This window comes from Aulonocara stuartgranti (assembly GCF_965226115.1).
Source record: "Aulonocara stuartgranti genome assembly, chromosome: 19".
NCBI lineage: Eukaryota > Metazoa > Chordata > Actinopteri > Cichliformes > Cichlidae > Aulonocara > Aulonocara stuartgranti.
The window spans coordinates 33240571-33268252 of record NC_138955.1 but is presented as its reverse complement, the minus strand read 5'-3'; the positions used below and the strand labels follow the sequence as shown (position 1 = coordinate 33268252).

The 27682-nt window shown below is 45.1% G+C and overlaps 2 protein-coding genes across 6 annotated transcripts in view; one reads left to right on the top strand and one right to left on the bottom strand.

Moving 5' to 3' along the window:
• slc3a2b (solute carrier family 3 member 2b) overlaps positions 1-27682 on the bottom strand; it is a 250669-nt gene that overhangs the window by 34908 nt on the left and 188079 nt on the right. The window lies entirely within an intron of this gene.
• ak7b (adenylate kinase 7b) overlaps positions 23598-27682 on the top strand; it is a 19144-nt gene continuing 15059 nt past the window's right edge. For 2 of the 3 annotated variants that reach the window (XR_014273076.1, XM_082515738.1), the window contains exons 1-6: positions 23598-23707; positions 24874-25026; positions 25119-25227; positions 26353-26447; positions 26745-26855; positions 26928-27011. Coding sequence is in view for 2 of the 3 variants with exons in the window: in XM_082515738.1 (XP_082371864.1) it covers positions 23636-23707; positions 24874-25026; positions 25119-25227; positions 26353-26447; positions 26745-26855; positions 26928-27011 (624 nt within the window). In the remaining variant the exon portion in view is untranslated. The remainder of the gene's footprint in view (positions 23708-24873; positions 25027-25118; positions 25228-26352; positions 26448-26744; positions 26856-26927; positions 27012-27682) is intronic. The other variant, XM_082515739.1, reaches the window with a different exon arrangement.

Below are 27682 nucleotides of genomic sequence, written 5' to 3'. Positions count from 1 at the left end.
ATGTGCCTGTTCACACCAATCTTTAAATGAGAAGGTTTGTCATTTCTAAATGTGGCATTCAAAGGAGGAGGCCAAACATCCCTGCAGAGGTTGGAGTCTTTCAGAAACAATGTATGGAAAGTGCGACCATCAGAAAACTGATGGTGCAAGTGGTGGGTTGAAGTCAGAATGTAGAAATGCACTGCAAGGAGTCAAACTCCAGTGTCCTGACACTTCTTCATGTGTCCCTGCTGCAACACACGTTCCTCTGGCATTTCTTTATATACAAATGATATCGAATTTAAAAAACCTTCAGATATTAAATAAAGCAGGTGTGGCGCATGCCCCTATTTTAAGTCTCTAGATTGGGGGTGATGGCTAGTGATGTGCGATACCACTGACTTCCTTTCCGATCCGATACCAGGTAAAATTCAGGGTCGACGATACTGATCCGATACTTTTTACAGAAACTTATTTTATTTATTGTATCTCAAATTAAAGCGTCATAATGATTACAGGACATCAGATTACTGTACTTGATCTTATCACTTAATAATGCAGGGTTCATCATATAGAAATAAAATAAGTTGTGCACTATTTGAACACGTTGCCTGTCTGCACTAAAGGACTCTGTGAGAGACGTCTGTCTCGCCCTGGCAGCACCTGTCCTTCTCCTCCTCTTCAGTTCGTCTCAACATAAGCTCGTCATATTCTGTGATATGATTTACTCTGAGGTGTTTGACCAGGTTAGTGGTGTTGCCACAACACCTCACTGTCTTGCCACATGTATCGCAAACCACGTGTTGGCTGTTTGTGGATGTAAAATGCATCCACACATGACTGTTTACACTCAGCCATTGTTGTGAGTGCGCACGCCAGAGGCTGCCACACAGTTATACAGCCGTGTTTCACACATGACTATGAAAGGTGGAGGAAGTAGACAATCCGAATGTTATAGTTTCTTTCCACTGTGTTCCTGTTAATGATAAACTACAAATTTACCCTAAATTACTAACATATCGATATTTTAATGTGAGAATCTATTCTAGAACATACAGTGGGGCAAAAAAGTATTTAGTCAGCCACCGATTGTGCAAGTTCCCCCACCTAAAATGATGACAGAGGTCAGTAATTTGCACCAGAGGTACACTTCAACTGTGAGAGACAGAATGTGAAAAAAAAAATCCATGAATCCACATGGTAGGATTTGTAAAGAATTTATTCGTAAATCAGGGTGGAAAATAAGTATTTGGTCAATAACAAAAATACAACTCAATACTTTGTAACATAACCTTTGTTGGCAATAACAGAGGTCAAACGTTTACTATAGGTCTTTACCAGGTTTGCACACACAGTAGCTGGTATTTTGGCCCATTCCTCCATGCAGATCTTCTCGAGAGCAGTGATGTTTTGGGGCTGTCGCCGAGCAACACGGACTTTCAACTCCCGCCACAGATTTTCTATGGGGTTGAGGTCTGGAGACTGGCTAGGCCACTCCAGGACTTTCAAATGCTTCTTACGGAGCCACTCCTTTGTTGCCCGGGCGGTGTGTTTTGGATCATTGTCATGTTGGAAGACCCAGCCTCGTTTCATCTTCAAAGTTCTCACTGATGGAAGGAGGTTTTGGCTCAAAATCTCACGATACATGGCCCCATTCATTCTGTCCTTAACACGGATCAGTCGTCCTGTCCCCTTGGCAGAAAAACAGCCCCATAGCATGATGTTTCCACCCCCATGCTTCACAGTAGGTATGGTGTTCTTGGGATGCAACTCAGTATTCTTCTTCCTCCAAACACGACGAGTTGAGTTTATACCAAAAAGTCCTACTTTGGTTTCATCTGACCACATGACATTCTCCCAATCCTCTGCTGTATCATCCATGTGCTCTCTGGCAAACTTCAGACGGGCCTGGACATGCACTGGCTTCAGCAGCGGAACACGTCTGGCACTGCGGGATTTGATTCCCTGCCGTTGTAGTGTGTTACTGATGGTGACCTTTGTTACTTTGGTCCCAGCTCTCTGCAGGTCATTCACCAGGTCCCCCCGTGTGGTTCTGGGATCTTTGCTCACCGCTCTCATGATCATTTTGACCCCACGGGATGAGATCTTGCGTGGAGCCCCAGATCGAGGGAGATTATCAGTGGTCTTGTATGTCTTCCATTTTCTGATGATTGCTCCCACAGTTGATTTTTTCACACCAAGCTGCTTGCCTATTGTAGATTCACTCTTCCCAGTCTGGTGCAGGTCTACAATACTTTTCCTGGTGTCCTTCCAAAGCTCTTTGGTCTTGGCCATGGCGGAGTTTGGAGTCTGACTGTTTGAGGCTGTGGACAGGTGTCTTTTATACAGATGATGAGTTCAAACAGGTGCCATTCATACAGGTAACGAGTGGGGGACAGAAAAGCTTCTTACAGAAGACGTTACAGGTCTGTGAGAGCCAGAGATTTTCCTTGTTTGAGGTGACCAAATACTTATTTTCCACCCAGATTTACGAATAAATTCTTTACAAATCCTACATTGTGAATTCATGGATTTTTTTTTCACATTCTGTCTCTCACAGTTGAAGTGTACCTCTGGTGCAAATTACTGACCTCTGTCATCATTTTAAGTGGGGGAACTTGCACAATCGGTGGCTGACTAAATACTTTTTTGCCCCACTGTAAATGGCTGGTATCAGAGGAATCGATATTTCAGGATCGATCCGCACATCACTACTGATGGCACGGCCATAGCTGGACTGGCCATCCCGGTGGGTCGATGGTGATTTTTCGTTTTTATGGGCCGAGAATTTTTTTTTCTTTCTCTTTTTTTTTTTCTGTCCCGTTTGGCTGTTTTGCATCAGAATTATTGTCTAAAGGTGAAGAAAGATGCCCAACGGATTTACTTTACCAAATGGACCATCCCAGCCTTTCCGTAATGGTCTATTTGATGCACCTTTTATTGTTTATTTTATTTTATTTTCACTTGCTAGATACGGGACAGACTTGAATGAGGAAAAGAAAGGGGAGAAAGAAAGAGGGAAAGAAAAACAGCGGAGAAGAGGGACGGGGATAAAGAGCAAAAAACAACAAAATAAGCAGACAAAAATACATCTATCAATCACCTGGATCACCTGTTGAGAAAGAAAAAAGAGAAAACAAGCATTTAACAAGGGATAACTCAGCAGCCGCGGAGCAGAAGCCAGGGGGAGTTGCAGTGACGCGCCCGTGAGCTCCGCCGGCAGCCAGCCGTGCCTGAGTGACCGAGCCCCAGGCCGAGAGGCCGGGGGCACCCCACCTCCGAAGTGGCCCGAGCGAGCCCCAGGCTCCAGGCCCCGATAAGCGGCCGCCAAGGAGTGAGCCGGTGTGTACCTGGACGCCCATCCCCACACACAAAGAACCACCAACGCACCGATGTCTGAGGGAGTCCACCACTGGCAGGGGAAGTGGTGGTAGGTGGAGATAGGCCTCCAAACCTTGGAGGGCCTGAGATGTCCCCAGAGAGGTGGTGCCTGACACCCAACCTGACATATAGACACAGACATCCATTCCCACCCTCATGCTCTCATATGCACTTACTCAACACTCACCCAACGTTTTCTTTTTTTTGTAACGGTATAAACAGTCAAAGGTGGTGGATTGGCCAGATGCTGGCAGATGTGTAAAAATAACTCAGTTGTTTGGTGGAGGCTATGCCGGAGCTTCCACAGAGGCCAGCGGGTGGATGAGGGAAGGGGAGGCAGAAGGAGGAGAGACCCGAGGCGGCCGCCGTTGTTCTGGGAATCCATCCTACCTGGAAAAACATCCTACAAAATGTTTCTGCGCAGACGCGGCGCATGCACACAAAACCAACGCTGAATTAACTTCTTTTTCTCTCACCCATCCGGAATACTTCTTAAGGTTATGGTTAGGGGAAGGGTTAGGTTTAGAATTATATGTAACCCAGGTCCCACGTAGCTATGGTAAAGCTAGAGTATATAGTACAATGAGACTGGGCCTGGGTTCGTAGTGCTACTAATAATGATACCTGATACCCTCTAATTTAACTAATAAGGACCACCACAACTGTATTTTATACAAATTTATCCCTCACTGGGTATTTATTTAGACAAAAAAGAAATGAATAAACAGTTACTTTTATAAAATGAATTGGATTGAAATAAACAAAAATACTGTAAATGTGACTACATGAATTATAAATAAAAGATTATCCACACAAAATACCTCTTTCTTAGGTGCCAACTGTTATTTCAGTTACGACAGCTCACACCTTTAAAATGGATGAATTTAAACCTTTGATTATAACTTTGATTAAAACTACACACTTACTCAAATTAAACTAAATTTGTAACAGTGGGCCCACACACACACACACACACACACTTTAACCTGTCCACACTACACCGGTAGCACAGTGCTTGTTGCAGGCCTGATTCGAAGTTCGGGTGCGGTGAGGCCTAAAACTGATGGCCGCTTCACTCAAACTGAGCCATAAACAAAATACGTGCACTTTAGTTCCAGTTAGTACTCACGAGTCCAATGAGTTTGTTAGTGGGGCAATCAGAAACGGGCAGTTAGCAGTTAGTTCACCAGTAGTGAAGACAGTCAGGGGCGAGAAAACAGTCAGGGGTGAGAAAACAGCAGGGTCCATCCGGGCAGAAACCTCTCTCTCCCTCTCCTTTCAGAGCGTCCCTCGGCTTCTAAACATATTAAAACACTTGAGCTAACAATACCAAATGCTATCACATAACGATTTAGCATTAGCATGCTTTGACTGAAAATCACAGAGCTAAACATACAGCATGGCATCACAGCACATAACGCGGTAAGCTGCGCTAATTAGCAAGCCGCTAGTTAGCATCACATATCACGCTATTTTATCACTATAACGAATAGTTACTGTAGCACTCTCGTGTGATGCGACGAGCTAATAATCACTCTCGATGTTAGTCCGCTGTAAAACTTTTAATGCGTACTCCAGCACATGACAAACCACACAGACCGCACCGGAAGAACAAAACTCCCCCCACCATACTATTCCGGTTGGACTAGTCCCCCACAGTTATGGCAGGTCCGCACAAACAAATATTGCTTGGTGATCATTTAACCAATGATCTACATCCTCCCCATTTAGCTGGTAGCACCTAACAAAACTAATTTACTCACAAGTCTCTAAACAGTGCTTCTTAACACAACTTTAACTTACCGGTAACAATGTTTTTTTGCTCGGAGTAACCCCACACCTTAACATAACAGCAATTATGAAAAATGCAAATAGCAAGCATCATATTTCAACATACTGACAACAAACTGATTACACCTAAGGTATCCTAGTGTTTTCCATTTACGTGTATCTTGGGTTGGGTCTGCAGATGCGACCTGCACGTGTAGTGTATGGTGTCTGGTTCACAATGTTCTGGCCGGGCACCTGCACAGCAGGTTGGGGCTGAGGAGAGTATGTGTTTTGTGAATCCTCGTTTGAGCGTGTGTGTGATTGCGGTGTGAGTGTGGAACTGTCCATTGTAGAATGGTTAGTGTCCTGGCACTCAGGGTCATAGTCATGGAGTGGTGGCGGAGGCGGTTCTGCCACTGGGAGGATGTGGCGGCGATTCCTCCTGTAGGTTCTTCCATCGACCTGAATGATGTAGGATCGTGGCTCCTTGCTCTTCCTTTCCACAATTCCCAGCTTGTCGTAGCCTTTCTCTGTCTGCACGCGGACCACTTGTCCTTCTTGCAACGGCTGTAGCGTGCGACTGGACTTATCATAGTGACGCTTCAGTCTGAGTCTTTTGTCGCGAAGTCAGTCACGGATCTGTCCTGTGTCTTTTGCAATGGGTGCCAACAGCTTGCTGCACACAGGAATGCCCGCGCGTGTCTGACGAGACATGAGGCGTTCAGCAGGGGAGCCTAGTTGTGTGTCACGGGGAATGTTTCTAAGGTTTAGGAGGTCAAGAAACACATCGGTTCCATCTCGGTGAGATTTTTCCATGAGCTGTTTTGCACTGTGCACCGCTCTCTCAGCAAGACCGTTTGACTGTGGAAACTCTGGGCTGCTGGTTGAATGGGTGAAGTCCCACTGTTTTGCGAAATCAACAAACTGTTGACTAGTGTATTGTCTGCCATTGTCAGTGAGGAGCGTGTGCGGTGTGCCATGAACTGAAAAGTGTCTCTTTAGCTTGGAGATGACCGCTGCTGTGGTCAAGTCACGGAGAAGGTCAATCTCAATCCATCCTGAATAGGAATCTACAAGGACCTGGTATTGTTTTCCATGCCAGGTAAAAATGTCAGCAGCCACCGTTGACCATGGGAGGTCTGGAACAGGGTGCAGTTGTAGCGGTTCTCTCTGCTGATGTGTCTTAGTGCTGTTACACACAGTGCAAGAGAGCAGCTCTTCTGCGATGTCTTTTGACATTGCTGGCCAAAAAATGACACTCCTAGCTCTGCGCTTGGTTGCTTCGGTACCTGGATGGCCTTTGTGTACGATGTTGATGTACTCTTTGTGCAGGGACTGGGGAATGACAGTTTTGTGGCTTTTCATGATGATCCCATCCTCCATGCTGAGCTCATCTCTATATGGAAAAAACGGAGCCAGAGCGGGCTGTACTTGGCTCTCTCTGCTGGGCCACCCTCGCTGAATGACTGTGCTGAGCGCTTGTAGCACATCATCTTGTGCTGTGTGCTGTCTTAGCTCCTCCAGGCGAGCAGTGGAGATGTAGCTCACTGTCATCACTTCATAATCAGTGTGTTCGACCGGGCAGCGTGACAGCGGGGCGAGCGGGGCTCTTGAAAGGGTGTCGGCTATATACATGTATTTCCCCTTTTTGTAGACCAGACTGATGTCGTAACTCTGTAGTCGCAGTAACATCCTCTGGAGCCGGGCAGGGGCGGCATGGATTGGCTTTTTCATTATGGTCACCAGGGGCTGGTGGTCGGTTTCAATGATTGTTGCTTTGCCATAGACATAATCTTTGAACTTCGTGCAGGCAAACACCACGGCGAGGAGCTCCTTCTCTATTTGAGCATATCGCGTCTCTGTGTCAGTGAGAGCACGCGAGGCGAAGGCCACTGGTCTGCCATTTTGCAAACACGCGGCACCCAGCCCATAGCATGATGCATCACATGTCAGTGTGACTGGCTCCTTGACGTTGTAATACGCCAATACTGGCGGGCTGGAGAGGCATGATTTGAGGTGGTCGAAAGCCTCTTGGTGCTGTGGGAACCAGCACCACGCAGTCTCCTTGTGGGTTAGTTTCCTTAGGGGTGCGGCAATCTCACTAAGGTTCGGTATGTATTTCCCAAGGTAATTAACCATACCGAGGAAGCGCTGTAGCGACGTGACATCCGTGGGCACTGGCATTGCTCCTATTGCTGTGGTTTTGGAGGGGTCTGCTTTTAGACCGTCCCTTGTGAAGATGTGGCCCACATATGACACTTGATCTAGGCGAAATTTGCACTTGTCAGGGTTTAGCCTGAGTTTGATCTCTCGAGCACGTGTCAGCACTTTTTTCAGGTTGGCATCATGCTCGGCCACTCCGTGTCCTCCGATGATGATGTCATCCACAATGACCGAGCACGGGTAACCGGCAAACAGCTGTTCCATGGAGCGCTGGAACACCTCACTGGCTGAGTTGATACCAAAGGGCATCCGCAGAAACCTGTATCGCCCAAATGGGGTGCTGAATGTGGTCAGCATTGAGGATTTCTCGTCGAGCCGTATTTGCCAGAAGGAGTTTTTTGCATCTAGCACTGAGAACACTGTCGCTCCTGACATCTGTGCTGCCACTTCCTCAACGCTGCGCATTGGGTGATGGGGTCTTTTCAGTGCTGTGTTGAGGTCTTTTGGATTTATGCACAGTCTGATCTCATGCTTGTCTTTCTTGTGTGCTGCCACCATTGAGGACACCCAGTCAGTAGGCTCGGTGACTGGTGTTACAACGCCGATGCGTTGCATGCGTTCAAGTTCAGCTTTGACTCTTTCTTGCATCGCGACGGGGATGCGGTGGGCTGGACGGACCACAGGCTGTACATCAGGGTCTAGTATCATTGAGTATGTGACTGGAAGTTCCCCCAGTTCATCACTGAACAGGTCATGTTATTGTGTGAATATGTGGGAGCTGAAATCTGTGCAGCTTTCTGTGCTGATCTGGTGGACCTCAGGGCTCATTTTCACAATGCCCATTTCCATGCATGCTCGAAATCCTAGCAGCGGTTGCACTTCTCTATCCACCAAAAAGAAAGGCAACGTGTGACACTGCTTCTTTAAGCAACAAGGGAGTGTAACAGTTCCAGTGGTCTGAATTCTCGTGCCTCCATAGGCAACAAGGCTCACAGGATTCTCTTGTTTAACAGTCTGTCTTCCGCCATTCACTGTTTCGAAAGTCTTGAGTGACATGACGTTGCATTTCGCTCCCGTATCTACTTTCATCTCTGTGGGCACGCCATTTATGTGTATTGTGACAAATCCCTCATCTTTTTTATTAGCTTTAGCGTGGATGCAGTCAATCTGTCTGTCAAGCTCTACACCATCCACGTAAAACGTTTCATCTTGAAGTGGTGGCTCACTCACTGTTAATTCGTTCACAAGCCGCCTTGCAGTCTGTCTGTTAGGGGCTCTGTGATGGCTGCGTGGTTTAGACTTGCAGCAACTTTTGTAGTGATTCAGTTTTTTACAGTTGTGACACTGTTGTCCAAATGCTGGACACTTGTCTCGCTTGGCCGCGTGGCTGCCTCCACAATTGGAGCAATTGGTGACAGTCTGTGGGAATGAAAGGGGCTTAGGCTTGTGCTTGCTGTTCAGAATGGGCTTTACTGCGTCGACACTGGTAGCTTGTGTTGCTAGTGTCTTGCTGTTTTTTTTCAGTCATTTCGTGTATTCGACACACCGAGATAGCTTTAGCAAGTGTTAGCTCGCTGTCTCTTAGCAGAGCCTTTCTCAACGTGTCGCTAATGACACCACAGACGATACGATCACTGAGCATCTCGTCAGTGAGGTCCCCAAAGTGACAACATTTAGCCTTGATCTTTAAATCACTGATGAATGATTCAAGTGTCTCACCTGGCTTCTGATTTCTGGTGTGGAATCTATATCTTTCCATCGTCCTGTTGTGTTGAGGATTGCAGATTTCTCGAAATTTTGCCTTCAAACACTCTGGATCCTCTCTGGACTCAGCAGCAGTGAGTATCTCTCCATCTGCACCAGCTGCGCGAATGGCAGGAGCATAAACGAACGAGCGTTCTCGTTCAATGGCGTCTGGTCCAGCAATATTCAGGAGAATGTAAGCCCTTGTCTTCACCGGCTTGTCAGAGTGAGCAGCGGCGATGAAAATATCATACTCCCTTTCAAAAACACGCCAATTCTCGGCAATGTTCTCATCAAAAACCAGAGGGTCAGGTCTGCGAAATCCGTCCGCCATGATGGGGCGACTTCTTTTCTCTTTTTTTTTGTTTTTTTCTTTAGCGGCTAATCCGATACAGCGCACAATAAGCAGTGCGGTACCCCGACAGGGATATAAACATACGCGCTGGCGTGACGTCCGTACCGTCTTCTGACACCATGTAGCACTCTCGTGTGATGCGACGAGCTAATAATCACTCTCGATATTAGTCCGCTGTAAAACTTTTAATGCGTACTCCAGCACATGACAAAACACACAGACCGCACCGGAAGAACAAAACTCCCCCCACCATACTATTCCGGTTGGACTAGTCCCCCACAGTTATGGCAGGTCCGCACAAACAAATATTGCTTGGTGATCATTTAACCAATGATCTACAGTTACAGTCCAAATGTCAAGGCACACAGTCTCATTTACCTCTTGCAGATCACAAATAAGTAATATCAGGACCACGGGTAGTCGACCTCAATGATACACTTAGATGCAAAATCCACACCACGTTTGCCTTACGACATCTCTCTCTTCGGACTTAGCTTCTGATTCACAAACTTTACCACTCGTCCCGCCCCCATAGCAGAGAAGAGTGACATTGACTGGCTCGTCAGCACAACAACCAATGACAATACAACATTAATATAACTGACATTAGATGGGTAAATAAACTTAGGTTACACCCCAACATATTTATTGTGCACAGAAAATAACTCTAAATCATGAAACCCTTTTAATTATTGGACTCTTAACTGTAATTGAAATACATTTGTACCAAAACATATGATTTTTAAACCTTTTATCAACTATTTATATTTTAACCAGTTTTTATAACAGTAGACTTTTTTTTCTTTATACTGCAAGCCCGAATAATTGCAGACAGGGCTACATATAATACGGGTAGGACGTTTTGTCAGAGTAGGATGATTTCTCAGAACACCGGTCCAAGTGTCAGGTGAACTTCAGGTAAGAAGTTATGACCTGCAGTCTATCAGGTTCAGATATAAACCAAGTTTAGGTGGAGTTTATTTTCATTATGCTGACTTTTTCGTACTGCTACTAGCTAGCATGACAGAGTTTCTATACAGCTGGGTGGGTGCTATGATGTTACTGATGTTGAACATTATTTTGTTCATAAGGTTAGTTAGTAGAGCTTCCAACCGTCCTGTAAAAACAGAATCGTCTGGTATTCAGAGAAAATATTACGCGTTTCGTATTGAGGTGAGTAGGGATGCAGTTTGTCCCGGACTTTCGCTATAATGAAAAAAAGACACAAAGCTGGAATTATTCTGTGTCTTTGCTGCACAGCTGCCTCTTCTTCTCTCATTCTCTCCCCCTCCCTCTCCTGTTGCTACTTCAATCATGAAACTGATCAATGATCAGCTGATCGGCTCTCGTTTGTTTATCGCTCACTTTGCGCCAGAAAGAGGAAACCAGCGGATGTCGCGCTAAACAACAGCAGCACGTTTAAGCTTGATTTATTTAATATTAATTTCTAGTATCAGCTGATGTTTGCTGGAGCCACAGCTGTAAAGCTGCTGGTCATGATGTCGGTTTGTATATGTGGTGAGAGGGAAACATGAAGATGAAACCAGGAGATGTCCTTACTGAATCATCAGAGCTGTGATGGAGAAACAGGTTTACCTTTTAGGTGACATGAATGAGTTGAAGTTATGAACTGTTTCTGAGAGACAAATAACACCAGGATCCTTTTCTAAGTAGCTGACAGCTGGTAACTGTGCAGGGGCGGGTCTAGCAAAGTGTTGCCAGGGGGGCAGGTAGGGCATTAACAGGGAGAGGGGGGCACAAAGACATACTTTCTTATTCTCATTTAAAATGCTTTTAACAAATAATTATCTGAATCTTACAACCAAAGTTTTTATCTGATGTGAAATGTATAGAAATCATACATATACCAACAAGACTGTACATCACTGACACAGCAGCATTTGTTTTCATTCAAAGGCTTTATGGCTTTAATACCTCATGGGCCGGTCTCTAGTCAAAATGCCCGGGCCGATTTTTTTGTCCCAGTCCAGCCCTGGGCACGACACACAGTGAGTTAATCTGTGACGGTGCATTAAAAAATAAATTTAGCAGCTGTCTCATCAGTGCAGCATCAGCACCGCAGAAATACACGGATACATACATAGACTGGAGACAGAATTCACAATGCTTTTTCGGAACTTTCAGGTGTTTGGACCAATGTTTTATTTTCTGATCAAACCAGAAATCTTTAATGAGCAGCTGGATTTGTCTCACATTAACCTGCTGGACACAGAGGACTTCGAAATGCAGCTGATTGAACTGAAAAGCTCGACTCTGTGGGGTCAAAGTTTGCAGAACTACGAAGCAGCTGGAATCCACAGCTGTGTGAGTTCATGGAGCTGCATGTTCACCTGCTGGACGTCACTACCTGACAGTTTAACTGTCTTCAGAACATTGCAGAGGCCTTATTGACAGTATTTTTCATTGTTCATCTCTCTTTACCGGCTTCAGTTAATTCAAAATGCAGCTGCGCGTCTTTTAACAGGTACGAGAATCCATGAACGCATAACTCCAATTTTAGCCAAACTACATTGGCTCCCTGTTAAATATCGTATAGATTTTAATATTCTGTTGTTCACTTTTAATATTCTGAATAATTTAGCGCCCAGCTATCTTTCTGAACTACTCCATTCATACAATCCCAACAGAGCACTTAGATCGTCCAATCACAGGCTCCTAGCACAACCTAGGACTCAAATGAAGTCGAGAGGTGACCGGGCCTTTGCATCCGTGGCACCCAGACTCTGGAATAACCTCCCTGTTCATATTTGTACTGCCGAGTCGATCCAGTCTTTTAAATCACGTCTTAAAACTTATTTTTTTACTTTGGCTTTTGATTCTAACTAGTTGGCTGGTCTAGCTTGTTGTGTTGTTACCTATTGTTTGTTGTCCTCTTTTATTGTTTGTTTTAACTGTCTCATGCTTTTACTGACTGTGAAGCACTATGGTCAACACTGTTGTTTTAATATGTGCTATATAAATAAATTTTGATTTTGAATTTTGATTTTGATTGTCGTGAGGAGACCATAAATAGCATTTGCATTATCTCTTGTTCAGTTCATTTGCTGTTATGGATAAAAAGTATTTTTTGTTTCCAAATAGCTGATAACTATTCGCTGATAGCTGCCAACATCTGTGAACAAATATAATCCTATAAAGTGGTTCTATATAGTGGGTAACTTTTAATATAGAGCGTTATTAAATTTATTGCTAATGCAATCATATGGCACACTGACTTCTGAGGAAAGTTTAGATGCACTCATCATCAGAAAGGTTGCCGACACCTGAACTAGACTATTCAAGTCATTCAGGATGTGTTATGCTTAAGGTAGTACTCATCCAACTACATCATGGCGGCAAATCTCTGGATACATTTGCCGTACTCGATGACGGCTCAGAGAAGACTGCGGCAGTTAACTCTCTAAGTTTGGAACAGGAGGAAGCAACACTCTCACTGAGAACTATCCGTCGAGATGTAATCCAGATGAAGGGAGGCTTTGTCTCATTCCAGGTGTCACCGAGGGCTAAGCCCAAAGCGAGGTACAAAGTAGCACATGCCTTCACAGCCCAACAGTTGAGCCTAGCTACTCAGTCATGTGCAGCTGAACAGTTAAAGAAGAAGTATCTTCACCTACAGAAAGTCCAGGTTGAGGGATTTAACCAGGTCCAACCTTTAGTGCTGATTTGCTCAGATAACGCTCATCTCATCACCCCTGTCCGTCCCGTCCTTTGGGACTCAGCTGGCACTGCCCGACAGACGTTCTGGGATATAAGCACTGCCCTATAACCTATTCCACAGTCACACTGCACAATGTGTACAAGGTACTAGCTACCCAGGATAACCAACTAGGTTATATTTGTCCGTACACTACAAGGGCAAAGCTGATTGTACAGGCCAGGCTACTTGGCCAAACTACTCCAGACAGAGCTCACCATACTCCTGCGCTCGATCTACCTGTGGAAAGACTCTACAACGGTGCTGCAGTGGATCCAGTCTAGTTCCTGTCGCTATAAGGTATTTGTGGGGACTAGAATCTGTGAAATACAGGAGCATCACCTGAAGAGTGGCAGTATGAGGGCTCTGACCTTAATCCCGCTGATGACATCACCAGAGGGAAACATCTCGCCGACCTAACTGTCCCCAATCGTTGGTCACATGGTCCACCCTTCCTGTCACAAACAGCTGACAATAGGCATAACTTGCCAACAGAGTCCCCAGCATGCAGCATGGAGGAGCTCAGGAAGACTGCATTCTGTGGGCATGCTTCTCCGACCTTACCGGATGCATCACAGTATGCCACGCTAGATGAGCTGATCGCTGCTACATACCAGACCTTACACGGGGTGGCCGACACTCCTATTACAGCAGCGGAGCACCTAGAAACCAAGACCATGCTGCTTCGCTCGGCTCAGACTGACAGAGGAGGCCAGAGCCTTCTGGATTGGTCACCCAGTTCAATTCAATTCAATTTTATTTATATAGCGCACAGAGAAAAACCCAACAATCATATGACCCCTATGAGCAGCACTTTGGTGACAGTGGGAAGGAAAAACTCCCTTTTAACAGGAAGAAACTTCCGGCAGAACCAGGCTCAGGGAGGGGCGGGGCCATCTGCTGTGATTGGTTGGGGTGAGAGAAGGAAGACAGGATAAAGACATGCTGTGGAAGAGAGACAGAGGTTAATAACAGATATGATTCAATGCAGAGAGGTCTGTGAACACATAGTGAGTGAGAAAGGTGACTGGAAAGGAAAAACTCAATGCATCATGGGAATCCCCGGGAGCCTACGTCTATTGCAGCATAACTAAGGGAGGATTCAGGGTCACCTGGTCCAGCCCTAACTATATGCTTTAGCAAAAAGGAAAGTTTGAAGCCTAATCTTGAAAGTAGAGATAGTGTCTGTCTCCTGAATCCAAACTGGAAGCTGGTTCCACAGAAGAGGGGCCTGAAAACTGAAGGCTCTCCCTCCCATTCTACTTTTAAATACTCTAGGAACAACAAGTAGGCCTGCAGAGCGAGAACGAAGTGCTCTAATAGGGTGATATGGTACTACAAGGTCATTAAGATAAGATGGGGCCTGATTATTTAAGACCTTGTATGTGAGGAGCAGGATTTTGAATTCTGGATTTAACAGGAAGCCAAAACAGGAGAAATCTGCTCTCTCTTTCTAGTCCCTGTCAGGACTCTTGCTGCAGCATTTTGGATTAGCTGAAGGCTTTTCAGGGAGTTTTTAGGACTTCCTGATAATAATGAATTACAGTCGTCCAGCCTGGAAGTAATAAATGCATGTTTTTCAGCGTCACTCTGAGACAGGATATTTCTAACTTTAGAGATGTTGTGCAAATGGAAGAACGCAGTCTTACATATTTGTTTAATATGTGCATTGAAGGACATGTCCTGGTCAAAAATGACTCCAAGGTTTCTCACAGTGTTACTGGAGGCCAAGGTAATGCCATCCAGAGTAAGAATCTGGTTACATACCATATTTCTAAGCTTTTCAGGGCCGAGTACAATAACCTCAGTTTTATCTGAATTAAGAAGCAGAAAGTTAGCGGCCATCCAGGTCTTTATGTCTTTAAGACATTCCTGCAGTTTAACTAATTGGTGTGTGTTATCTGGCTTCATGGACAGATAGAGCTGGGTGTCATCTGCATAGCAGTGTAAATGTATGCTATGTCTTCTAATGATGCTGCCTAAGGGAAGCATGTATAATGTAAACAGAATTGGTCCTAGCACTGAACCCTGTGGAACTCCATAATTAACCTCAGTGTGCTCAGACAGCTGTCTTAGCGTGCTGTCCCCTGAATATGAGAGTCTTACTAGTCTCATCAGAGTCGGACGTTGCCTCCGTCGAGCTGCAGACTTGGATCCAGACAGTATTCATCCCATCGTACTAGCGGCTGAACATCCCCTGACCAAGCTCATCATAAAAACTTATGATGACCAGCTCCTTCGCCCAGGTGCAGAGAGGCTGTTTGTGGAAATACGGCGCACCAATTGGATTTTCAGAGGATGTCAAGACATTAAGAAGCATCAGCATTAGTGAGTGGACTGTAGGAGATGGCGCGCCTCACCTTCTACACCCAAAATGGCTGACTTACCTTCATCACAGCTGAGACTCTATAAGCCCCCGTTCTGGTCAATGGGCGTAGACTGTTTTGGGCCATACATGATAAAGTTGGCCGTAGAAGAGAGAAACGCTGGGGAATTATCTACAGGTGTCTTACAACCAGATGCGTGCACCTTGATCTCCTCCCTAGTCTTGACACAGATTCCTTCCTTATGTCATTACGCAGATTTATCGCACGCTGGGGAAAGCCATACGAGATGTGGTCTGATCAAGGGACTAATTTCAAAGGTGGTCACAGAGAACTCCGAACTGCATTTGAAAACATGGAGCCTGAACTCAAGCAGCAACTAGCCAAGCAGGCTATCAACTTCCACTTCAACTTCCCACACTCTCCTCATTTCGGGGGAGCCTGGGAGCAGTGAAGTCGGCAGTGATGTTAGCTTCTGAAGTGGTCCTTAAAGACCAAGTTGTGGCCGAAGAAATCCTACTCACAGCCCTCATAGAGGTTGAGGGCATTTTGAAGTCTAAACCGCTCGGCTATGCATCGGCTGACATAGCTGACCCAGATCCCATCACACCAAATCTTTTCTTGATGGGGCGGCATGATTCTGCAGTACCCCAGGCAGCTTACGGCCCCTCAGGCACAGATGGAGGCACAGTCAGGTCATCAGCGACCACTTTTGGAAGCGGTTCACACAGAACTACCTCCCAGGACTGTAACTTTCACAGAAATGGAGGAAGTCCACTGACAACATGGGTTAGGGTGGTGGAACTTCCGAAAGTTCCTGAGGACTCAAATGATACTGTCTCAAAATAGGATGAGTGTATTTGCATCCAAATTCAGGGGCTGCTGTTAAACTTGTTTAAGAGGCTGTTTCAGGGGCTGTTTAACTGTACCTTGTTTAGACTACGTTACCCATGATGCACCTCGGTATTGTACTTCTGGTTGGGAATGTGCTCAGTGTGGTTCTGCACAGCTGAGAGGTGTGTTGGAGGAGTAACGTATTTACTTGCATTCCTGTGTGAGTTAATGCTGTGTGCATGCTCACCAGGTGAGTATTGTAAGATACAAGTGATACTAGTTTAACTTTACCTGTGTTATTTGCTAAGTAAGAAGCTAGTCCTGTTGCTATTGATAAGATGCGTTTTTTTGGCCTACTACAGGCAGCCTTGGTTTCAGCCCATATTTCATTTCATATATGACTTACTGTCAAGCATTGTAGTTGTAGGTGGATGTAACTATTTACTATGGTTATTATCTGAATAGTTGTAATCTGTGGAGGTCCTGCTTGCTAATGTATATACAGGCCGGAAATTAATTTATGGTCTTAGGGCGCCACCTAGTGGCCATGTTGTTATAGCAGATTGTATATCATTAAGCTGGAAACCCACAGTATTGTCTGAGCAGTATAGTGCTATCCCTGGTGAATTTGATCCAGGGAGGATATGAAAAGTGGCAGGTTAGCCTTCTTAGACTGTGAGTTTTCCATGTGTAATGATGGCGGGCATCTAAAACTGACGTATACAGTAAACCTACACATACAGGTCAGTATTTAAGGTTTGACTCTCATCATCCACTGGAGCACAAACTGGGTGTCATCAGGACGCTACCACACAGAGCGAACACCATCCCCACTGACACAGCAGCCAGGGAGGCAGAAGAACATCAAGAAGGCCCTGAGTAAATGTGGTTATCCCAGCTGGACTTTTGTCAAAGCTGGGAAGGCTCCTAAAGAAAGCTGCAGATGATCCAGGAGAGAAGGACAACCGCTGCCCAAGAGAAAACCTGCAGTGATCCCGTACATGTCAGGAGTATCGGAGCAGCTGAGACGCATTTTTTCTAAACACCTGGTCTCTGTGGCTTTTAAACCCCAAAACACGCTGCACCAAACACCCCAAGGATCGGGTCCCCTGACACAAACAGAGTAACATAGTGTACGCTGTTGAGTGCAGGAGGATTGCCAGGATTTATACATCGGGGAAACCAAACAACCTCTGGCTAAGAGGATGGCACAACACAGAAGAGTGACTCAGGGTGGGAATGGATGTTTGTATCTGTGTGTGCCTGTATGTCTGTGTCTATATGTCAGGTTGGGTATCAGACGCCACCTCTCTGGGGACATCTCAGGCCCTCCAAGGTTTGGAGGCCTATCTCCCCCCACCACCACTTCCCCTGCCAGTGGCGGACTCCCTCAGATGTCGGTGCGTTGGTGGTTCTTTGTGTGTGGGGGTGGGCGTCCAGGTACACACCGGCTCACTCCTTGGTGGCTGCTTATCGGGGCCTGGAGCCTGGGGCTCGCTCGGGCCACTTCGGGGGTGGGGTGCCCTCGGCCTCTTGGCCTGGGGCTCGGTCACTCAGGTACGGCTGGCTGCCGGCGGAGCTCACGGGCACGTCACTGCAACCCCCCCTGGCTTCTGCTCCGTGGCTGCTGAGTGAACCCTCATCTGGGACTCTCCTCAGCTCTTTCTGGGACAGTGGCGCAGCTGCCCCTCTGTTGGTCTTCCTTGGTCTCTTGTGTTCTGGGGGCCTCTGGATGTCTGGAGTTTTGATCTCCTCCATACCTGCTTCATGCCCTGGAGGACGGGGCTGTGGCCCCCCCACACCCTCTAGCAGATCATTACATGAAGGAACCTTTTAAAAAACAAAAAACAAGCGCGTCCATGCTCACAGGTGTACACACGGGTGATCACACCCACAAACTACACCCTTTTTGGCTCCTACCTCAAAGCACACTGTGTTCTGTTGATCTTATGTGCTGCACAATAATGTTTAACATTTAGTATTTACTGTCATATTCCCATATATCATCGTGATGTTGTTTATTCTATTACTCTTTTTTTCTTCTGCTTGTTTTCTCTTTTTTCTTTCTCAACAGGTGATCCAGGTGATTGTGATGTATTTTTTGTCTTCTTATTTTGTTGGTTTTTGTTTTTTGCCCTTTATCCTCGTCCCTCTTCTCCGCTGTTTTTTTCCCCCTCTTTCTTTCTCCCCTTCTTTTCCTCATTCAAGTCTGTCCCGTATCTAGCAAGTGAAAATTAAAAAAAAAACAATAAAAGGTGAATCAAATAGACCATTATGGCAAGGCTGGGATGGTCCATTTGGTGAAGTAAATCCGTTGGGCATCTTTCTTCGCCTTTAGACAATAATTCTGATGCAAAAGAGCCAAACGGGACAGGCAAAAAAAAAATCACCTTCAGTGTTATGTTAAGAGGCTCAAAGGCAACTTAACATCCATCTCAGTTGTATAAGATGTGATGTATAAGATTTAACAATATTTATTTAACAGGGATGATTTATTTATTTCTTCAACTAAGTTTCAGTTTCATAAGTGATAGATATACATACTGACTATAACTTATAAAAACGTTTGTCTTGTGGTCCATAGGCATGTTAAACTCTGCAAGTGACTCTATAAACTTTTCATTTCCTAGCATAATAGATTAATGCTGTTTCACTCTGCCATGCAAAGTACTTTGACACTGTGGAGAAGGCCTGTCCTCTGTGTCATTGTTGTTGCCATTTGCACGTGAGAGCTTAGATTGTGGGGAAGATTAAAGATGAACAAAGGGTGGTGAGAGAACAGTGAAGTGAGGATACACAGTGTGAAACTCCTTTAAGTGAACAATAATGTTGATGTGATGAACAGAATGTCAGGAAAGAAATTCTGGTATTAATGTGATTCTTTGATTTAAGAATCAAAGGGTGGGATTGTATAGGAATTTATTTCACTTATTTATTAATCACATTATTTTATTGTATGATACCTTGGTGCCACTGGATTTTAACATGTCTCACACTCATACAGTAAGACAAATGGTGGGGATGTAGTAAAGAAAAAGATTCAGAGCACAAGTTTTTGCTCTGCATTTTAAAATGAAAACATATTGCATTTATTTACAATTAAAGACACAGAGCAGGAGGTGTGTTACTGTTTTACATCCACAGACACACAAGAAAAGAAGCAGGCAACATGAGGTCAAGTTATGGCAATTTTATTTGTGTGTTTCAGTACATGTATTTAGATTAGAGTTTTTAAAAAACAAACAAACGTCCCAAGAAGAAGGATGGGGAGAAAGAAAGGTGGAGAGAGGAGGAAGAAACTTGATGTCCTCAAACCGGATGCTGCTGGGTCAGTTCTTCCTCAGCAGGCTGCTCCAGAATCCCCTCCTGTCCTCGGCTTTCTTTTCTTTTTCTTTTGCCTTCAGCTCTTTTAAGGTTTTGTTGAGCTGCTCCTCGGCGTCTTTAAATGTTTCTTTCAGCTGCTGTTTGGCCAGTTTCCCTTTGTGTTTGAGGAGCTCTTTAGCTTCCTTTTTGTGCTTTCGTAGTTCTTTAAGTGCGTCTTTGCAGTCTTTCTTGGTCACCGCAGAGCCGCTCATTTCTTTCTTGAATGCCTTCACCTCAATTTTCTCTTCTGCAAGTTCCTCTTGCACTTTCATCAGTTCCTTCTTCATGTTTTGAGTGTGACTCTTTGTATCTTCCATTTCTTTCTTTGCTTCCTGCATTTTCATTTTCTCTTCCTCCAACACTTTTTGAGCTTCCAACAATTCTTTCTTCATATTTTCAATCTCATTTTCTGCCTCGTGTTTACGTTTTTTCTCCTCTTCAAGTTGTTGCTTCACATGCAGTAATTCCTTCCTTAGTGTTTCAGCTTCAGCCGTTACATTTGCAGCTTCTTGTGTTGCCAACTGCATTTTCCTTCTTTCCTCTTCAAAAGCTTCCTGCACCTCCTGTAATTCCTGCAGCACATTTCCTGCCTCCTTCTTTGCAGTTTGATATTTATTTTTGGCTTCTTGTGCTGTGCTTTTCTCTTCCTCCAATGCTTTTTGAGCTTCCAACAGTTCTTTCTTCATGTTTTCATTCTGGTTTTCTGCCTGTTGTTTTCCCATTTTCTCTCCTTTAAGTCTGAGACCCACATGCAGTAATTCCTGCAATACTACATCAGTTTCAAACTGTGAATTTTTAGCTTCTCCTCTTGATTTTTCTGCCTCTTCTTTTAATTTGATATTTTCAGCCTGTATCATTTGAAGTTCTTCTTGCAGGTTAATCAGCTGTACTGAATTGTGAGGTGAAGCACTCGCCGATCCTCTTCTCGTTCTCCCTCGATTCATTTTGGCCTTTTAAACAAAGGAGCCAACGTTTTGTAGAGGAGTGAAGTGAAGTTTTCGATGTTTCTTCGTCAGCTGTCGTTTGTCCTGCACAGAGATGCTGCTGTAGATGTGTCTCTAGCTGTGTCTGGATACAATGAAACATGCTGGAACTAAGTGCTTGTGTTGCACAGTTCTACTGAACATTCCATTTCATGCATGCTCCGCCCACATGGTCAGGAATGTCAGGTGCTGCATGACCAAATGCTGCTCCCGTTGCCTAGCAATAACAGCTGTTTACTTTTTGGGGTCTGGTTCATTGTTTAATAAAGAAAAGATGTCCAAGTATTGGGTGCTAAGGCTCAGCGCATATTCTAGCCTGCTGTGTGGGTGGGCAGCTAGAAATCACTGGTGGGCAACATGAGTGAGGAGAAAACTGGAGCAGCCAAGCAGGGAGCTGCAGGTTGCTGGTTTGAGTCTCTGTTCAGATGCTGGTGTCTCCTCTCTCTGAGATGTCTGCAAACAGTCCCAGATAAAACAATAAGGATAATAAACAAACACGTGACTAAAATAACAATTATGACTCTGATGTGTTTCATGTGTAGCAGGATGGCCTCTATACAGCAGTCGCTGCAAGCATCCACATCGCCACACTCACTTTTCTTTAATGGCCAGATAAAGCCAGTAACCAAAACACTGTGCGTATGGGTACATGCACAGGATGTGCGTACACATATGCACATATGTATGAGCGCTGTGTGTCAGTCTCAATGCACATAATAATAATGGATTGGATTTATATAGCGCTTTTCAAGGCACCCAAAGTGCTTTACAATTCCACTATTCATTCACTCTCACATTCACACACTGGTGGAGGCAGCTACAGTTGTAGCCACAGCTGCCCTGGGGCAGACTGACAGAAGCGAGGCTGCCATATCGCGCCATCGGCCCCTCTGGCCAACACCAGTAGGGTAAAATGTCTTGCCCAAGGACACAACGACCAGGACAGAGAGCCCGGGGATCGAACTGGCGACCTTCCGGTTACAGATCCGCTTCCCAACCCCCTGAGCTATGGTCGCCCTGACATGGTGCAGATACGAGCGTACAAACATGTATGAAACCGTGGATGACTAAAGAGTTGCAGGTCCTGCTGAAGCAACGCGACGCCGCTTTCAGATCCGGTGATGGTATGCAGTACAGTGCAGACAGATCTGCGCTGAAGAGAGGTATCAGAGAGGCCAAGCCAGTGCACAAGAGGAAGATTGAAAACCACTTCAGCAATAACAACTCACGACAGGTATGGCAGGGAGTTCAGCACGTAACCAACTACAGCCCATGTTGACTGAGGGCAACGGAGGAACTGAACCACTTCTTTGCACGCTTTGAGGTGATGTGACGAGAGGCAGCCGCAGCTCAAACATTTGACGGCAGCAGCAGCCCAAGCTTCATGGTGCAGGAATATGAGGTGAGGTGCACACTGAGGGCAGTGAACCCCAGGAAGGCCACTGGTCCAGATGGGGTGATGTAACACACCCAAAGAAAGACTCTAGGTCTGACCAACCGTCTCAGTCGTGGGCAAAAAGATGACAGTCAATAAAATTCTAAAAGATAATTTATTGACAAAAAAATATTAAAAGATAAAAGATAAAACAGTCCAGTGTCCCATTTATGAATCGTATAAAAACAGTCCCAAGGCCAGAGCCAGCTATGCCACATGGCCAGTTGCACTCCACGTGTTGCCTGTAACAGGGTTAGAAGTTGTCCTTGGAGACCCACCACCCTGCAAGCAAATAGCCAGTGGTCACTCCAGCCTCTGCAACTCTGCTGCCTTTAGGCTGTGGCATATAATAGGCCCTGGCCTGCACAGAGAGACAAAACGACACCTTCAGTATAAAATTCATAGCGCAAAAGCCATCCATCCCAAACATATCTAATTTCATCACATTACATACCTGCACAGAGAGACAAAACGACACAGCAGTGTTTGTAGTGTGGGCTATAAGTAGACCAGTGTATCAGTGCAATAAAGTACACCTGCCTCTAATTAGTCCAACCCCATTCCAGCCATTGGCTCACCAAAAATGTGACACACACAAAACCACTCCCAACCCAGTGCAACTTCACACAATAATATGGAGCTGAATTAACACAGGCACGTTAGTCTACCATGTTACAGTGACTGGGAGGGCCTTAAAAGAATGTGCCAGCTGGGGTCTTCACTAAGATGCTTCACTGTCCCAGTCCTGCATCCCGCCGTGCCTAAAGCCGGCCACAATCGTCCCACTGCCTAAGCGGACAAACATTAGCAGCCTCAATGACCAGCTGCTCTAGCACCCGTTATAATGAAGCGTTTCGAGAAACTGGTTCGACGTCACATCATGTCCTGCCTGACACCAACACTCGACCCGCTCCAGTTCGCATACAGAGCTAACAGATCAGCTGACGACGCCATTGTTACAACGCTCCACACCACCATCTCTCACCTGGAACAACAGGGCGTTACGCCAAGCTGCTCTTTGCTGACTGCCTTCAATATGATTGGATAGCGTGAGTATTCGCTTAGGGCACCAAACAGGCCAGGACCGCCCCTGGTTGTGTAGTGCAGTGTGGGGGTCAGTTTACAATTTTGTTGTACTATTGTACTAGGTATGACTGTGTAATGGCAATAAAGAGTTATCTTATCTTATCTTATCTTATCTTATCTTATCTTATCTTATCTTATCTTATCTTATCTTATCTTATCTTATGGTCGCTGTGCATCAGTGTGCATGCACAGGGCCTGGTTGGTTTAATGCTTTAATGTTTCTACATGTTATGAAAGTCCACACTGGAGCTTTATATTTTGATTTCCAAAAATAAGACACTTGGCCCAGTCAGGAAGAACTTTAATAAAACTGTTTGCTTAAAGAAAACTTTGACATATTTAAACGATGCCTTCTCTCTGTGGTTAATGAATAGTGAAATAAAAAATGTCATATAGGCTTTACAGTTGGTCAGCCTCGCTTTAACGTCACAGCTGTGGGAGTGGCCGTCTCCTTGACTACGCGACGCTAACAGTAACACGCTAACAGAGCGGTCGGGAGCTAGCATGGCACAGCCAGAGACGACACGGGTGTTTCTTAACAACGTGGACTCGTACGCATCCAGACACATCGCGCAGGTAACATTTGAAGCCTGCACGGACTCAGTGAAAGCAGCTGCTCTGATGCCGCCTCACAGCAACACCTAACGTGACTCATTAGCTTTGGTTTGGAGCAGAGCGAGCAAACAACACCGGAAATGATGTTAAATCAATGTCATCTTCGATTCGCTGATTCGTGTTTTCAGCATTAATCACTTTCACATCATCGGTTACTAAAACAAGGATACTTTCTCTATTATTGTTGGCCCCGCTGCCCTATCTCCGCCCACTCCTTAACCACCTGTTTCAGGTACAACGGTCGGTTGGCGAGCTTCCACGCATTTAGATGACATCATTCTGATGGGTGGATTACGTTTGAGGTGTTTTCACAGACTGATGGTGATGCTTACATTTTCAGAAAGTCATGAAACGGCGATGACTTTAAGCTGATGTGAGCTGGACTTACTGTAGCTTTACAAAGAAAACCATTTATTTATTTTCAAAATAAAAGCCCACACAGAGAGATGTTCAGAGGAATCTGTGTGTGTGACCTATTCAAGCTTAAACAGTGACATGAGGACTTTGCAGGGGACCAGTTTGAATTATGTGCTAGGCACCTTGTTCCTAGCAGCCTGTAGCAAAAAACCCCACACGAGCTGTTCCCTGGTCTTTATTTGAATCTGTAATAAATAGCCAGGTAAACAGTTCCACAGTCATAAAATAGTATTTTTACACTCACGAGATGATGCTGAAGGTGTGCAGTGTGTCCTACAAACCTGAGGAAACTGGACAAGTGGGGGCAAAAGAAGAAATGTGTTACAAGTGACTCTAGCTTACAACAAAGGAGAGCTCACACAAGTTTCTCAAGCATGATCTGGGTTATTTACAAAAGGAAAGTTTGTGAATCAGTTCTGTGGTGTGTTCTTGGATGAGTGAGCACTGAGCCTGTGAGAGCAACTGAAACAGGGAGTTGGCTAGGTGTCCTCAGCGCCACAGTAGGGTCACGTGATCTACAAAAGCAAGGAGAAACGCCACCACAGGGCCATCAGAGCAGACCTACAAACACAGAAACACACACACAGTAAGAAGCCCAGAGAGCCACACATGAAGACGACTTAAAGAAATTACAGGAAAACTTAAGAGAGTTCAGGCGTGTGGAACAAGAAAGGCTTTTCAAGTTGGTTTGAACGTTGTTTTTGGATTAGGTCCTGAGTGGAAGTGTGGCTGGAGCTGCTGTTAATACCAGCTCTGATGTGGAGGCAGAGCTGGTGTCAAACCATAAGAGGACCTTCCAGGTGGTGGGAACTGTTTCACATCCATCTGCTGTGGAAAGGCCTCATGTGGTCGAACAGTACACTGTAAGGACTTTAAAGTTGTTTACGCTGTGAAAGCCTTAGCCTTTTATTCAAACTTTACATTCAAGACCAATTATTTGTTGCTTTTTTTCAAGCGTCTGGACCGAGATGAGCTCCTGTCCAAACTGATGGGCTGTGATGTTGTTATCTACAACGTCACCCAGCATGCTGATCAGGTGGAAGAGGCTCTCTGGGCTGCCTCGTGTAAGTCTGTTAGCTATCCCTGAGGCTCTGTGCTCAATATTTGCTTATAAGTACACATTGTTGTTTGTGTTTATGTTTATTATTTATTTATTTGTGCTTTGTTTTTCCTGACTTTAGCTTTAGCTGCTTTACAAATTGATATTTTTGCAAACCCGTATGATGAAGCCAGAAAGGTTGATTCTGTTGATCTGGACGTTTTCTGTGGGAGAGACGTTTCGTCCCTCATCCAGGTGACTTCCTCAGTCCTTCAGCTGATGTGCAGAACTGCATCTGTGCTAGCGTTGATGACACCAGCCATGTTAGTGAATACTATGGCACGTAGGACTTACTGACTCCATATTTAGTGGTTGTGCTGGCCAAACGTTACGGAGGTAATGATGGTTGTTTTTCATTGTGGTGCTCTTGTTCACGTTGGTAATGCACTCAGTGCACTCAGTCCAGAATGTAACAACAGCCATCATTCATACAAATCAAGCTGAAGCCAGGTTCAGACATTGGCACTGAGTGTTACCTGGTCTTTGCTGTGAGGCAGTAGAGTTGAGGAGCGAGGATAGCCAGGTGATGGTCAGGTAAATCACAGCTGTTGTGTTTGCTGCCTTCACACGTCACAGTCTGACCATCTGGTCAGAAGGTCAGGCTTCCATGTGCAACTTCAGTTTTAGATTTAACTAGAATTTAAATATTGTTAAGTCCGTGTGAAGTTGTTGGAATGCCATCCCTACCGATACACTTACCCAGTTCACCAGTAGCATCTTCACAGTCCTGATGCATTTACATGCCACTGGATCATGTCATTGAATGTAGTGTCTTTGATAGTTTTCTCCAGGTCTCTTCATGCTCTTTTCTTCACCCTCCAGCCAGTTGAGGTATATGTCACCTCTACCTGAGCTTCTGCCAAGTTCTCTTCCTGTTGAAAGGGAGTTCTTCCTTCCCGTTGTCACCAGCTGGCGGTCCCAGGGCATCATCAGACTGCTGGGGCTCTCTCTCTAATATTGCAGGGTCTTTACTTGATTATGTAAAGCTCTGTGAGGGGACTGTTGTTGTGAACCAGAACTATATCAATGAACCTGATTGACATTGAAAGGCTCTTTAAGCCATCACAAAAGATTTTTTGTTCACTCGTAGCGCTTCACAGTGAAGTCGAGCATTTTTCTGGGCCAAAGATGTTCATCCTCATCTCCACGATCATGACCTGGGCCTGCAGCAAGCCAGCTGATCCTGTGAGTGTAACAGAAATCTGACATGCCGGTCATTGTGCATCTGTAATATCTACCTAAACTTGTAAGAAACTCGTTAAAGTGAAGCCTTTATGCCTGACTACAGTGCTCTCTGGGATAAAAACACGTAGTAAAACATTATAGATGTTCTCATAATGTTGTGTCAAAAGCAAAAAACCATCTCAGGGTTTTATTATTCATTCTTTATATTTCTGTACCCTGTGACGTGGAGTACCAAGCATGTCCACGTAAATCTGTCATGAAGTTGCTGGTAATCTCCTGCCATGATGCTCGTGACAGGATGATCTGGAGCTTCCTTTCACTGATGCCATTTTCTGGAGCAGGAGAGCACATCCCAATTTTGAACGGCACATTGATTTGGAGAAGAGAGTAGTGAAAATGGGCAAAACTGTAAGTTTGTAACAGTTTTTTAATAACAGACGCTCGATGGAGACGTGTCTGAGTGTTACGTGTTACTTTCAGGACAGACAGCTCTTCTCCACGTACGTGGTGGCAGCAGGACTTCAGTATGGGATGGGAGAACAGATCTTCCACTACTTTTTCAAGGTAAGAATTGAAGGCTACACCTACAATTAGGATGAGGGATAGACAGCCGTGGAAAGTCAAAGGCAGGTTACAAACGTAGGTTAACACTGCAGATTAATTTGCTGCTGATGTTGACACCTTAATCTGTAAATGCCACAACTGGAAAACTGCAATGCAGGGGCTGCAAATTAATACCATAGGTTTATCTACTAAGACTCTCAGACAGGTTTGATTATCAGTGACCTCAGAGGTCAGAGGTCAAGTCTTATGAATGTGATTCGTCTTCTTCTGTTTTACTGGCACTTGGAAACCCTTTTTCATTAGAGCAGGCAGTTGTACTGCCCTCTAGTGGAAGAGGATGTAATTGTTCTGCCTGTTGCGGCACAGCTGATCATTTCTCACAGCACACCTATGTGCTGCAGCACAGTGGTTGGAAAACACTGGTCTGAATTATACATTAGAGCTCAGAGCCGTCACGGACTGAAGCCTGTCTGTGAAGCTACGTTTAAAAATAAATGTTTTAAGTTCGTACAGTTCGTGCATCAGCATGTTGTCCGAGCAGAGAATACGATGGATGAGATTATGCTGGCTAACTAGTGCCAACCAATGGCTCAGTGGAAAACACGCAAACTAAACAGCACGTTTGTGTGTGTGTCCACCTGTTAATGGTAACGCTTGTGGAGTGCTTTCTA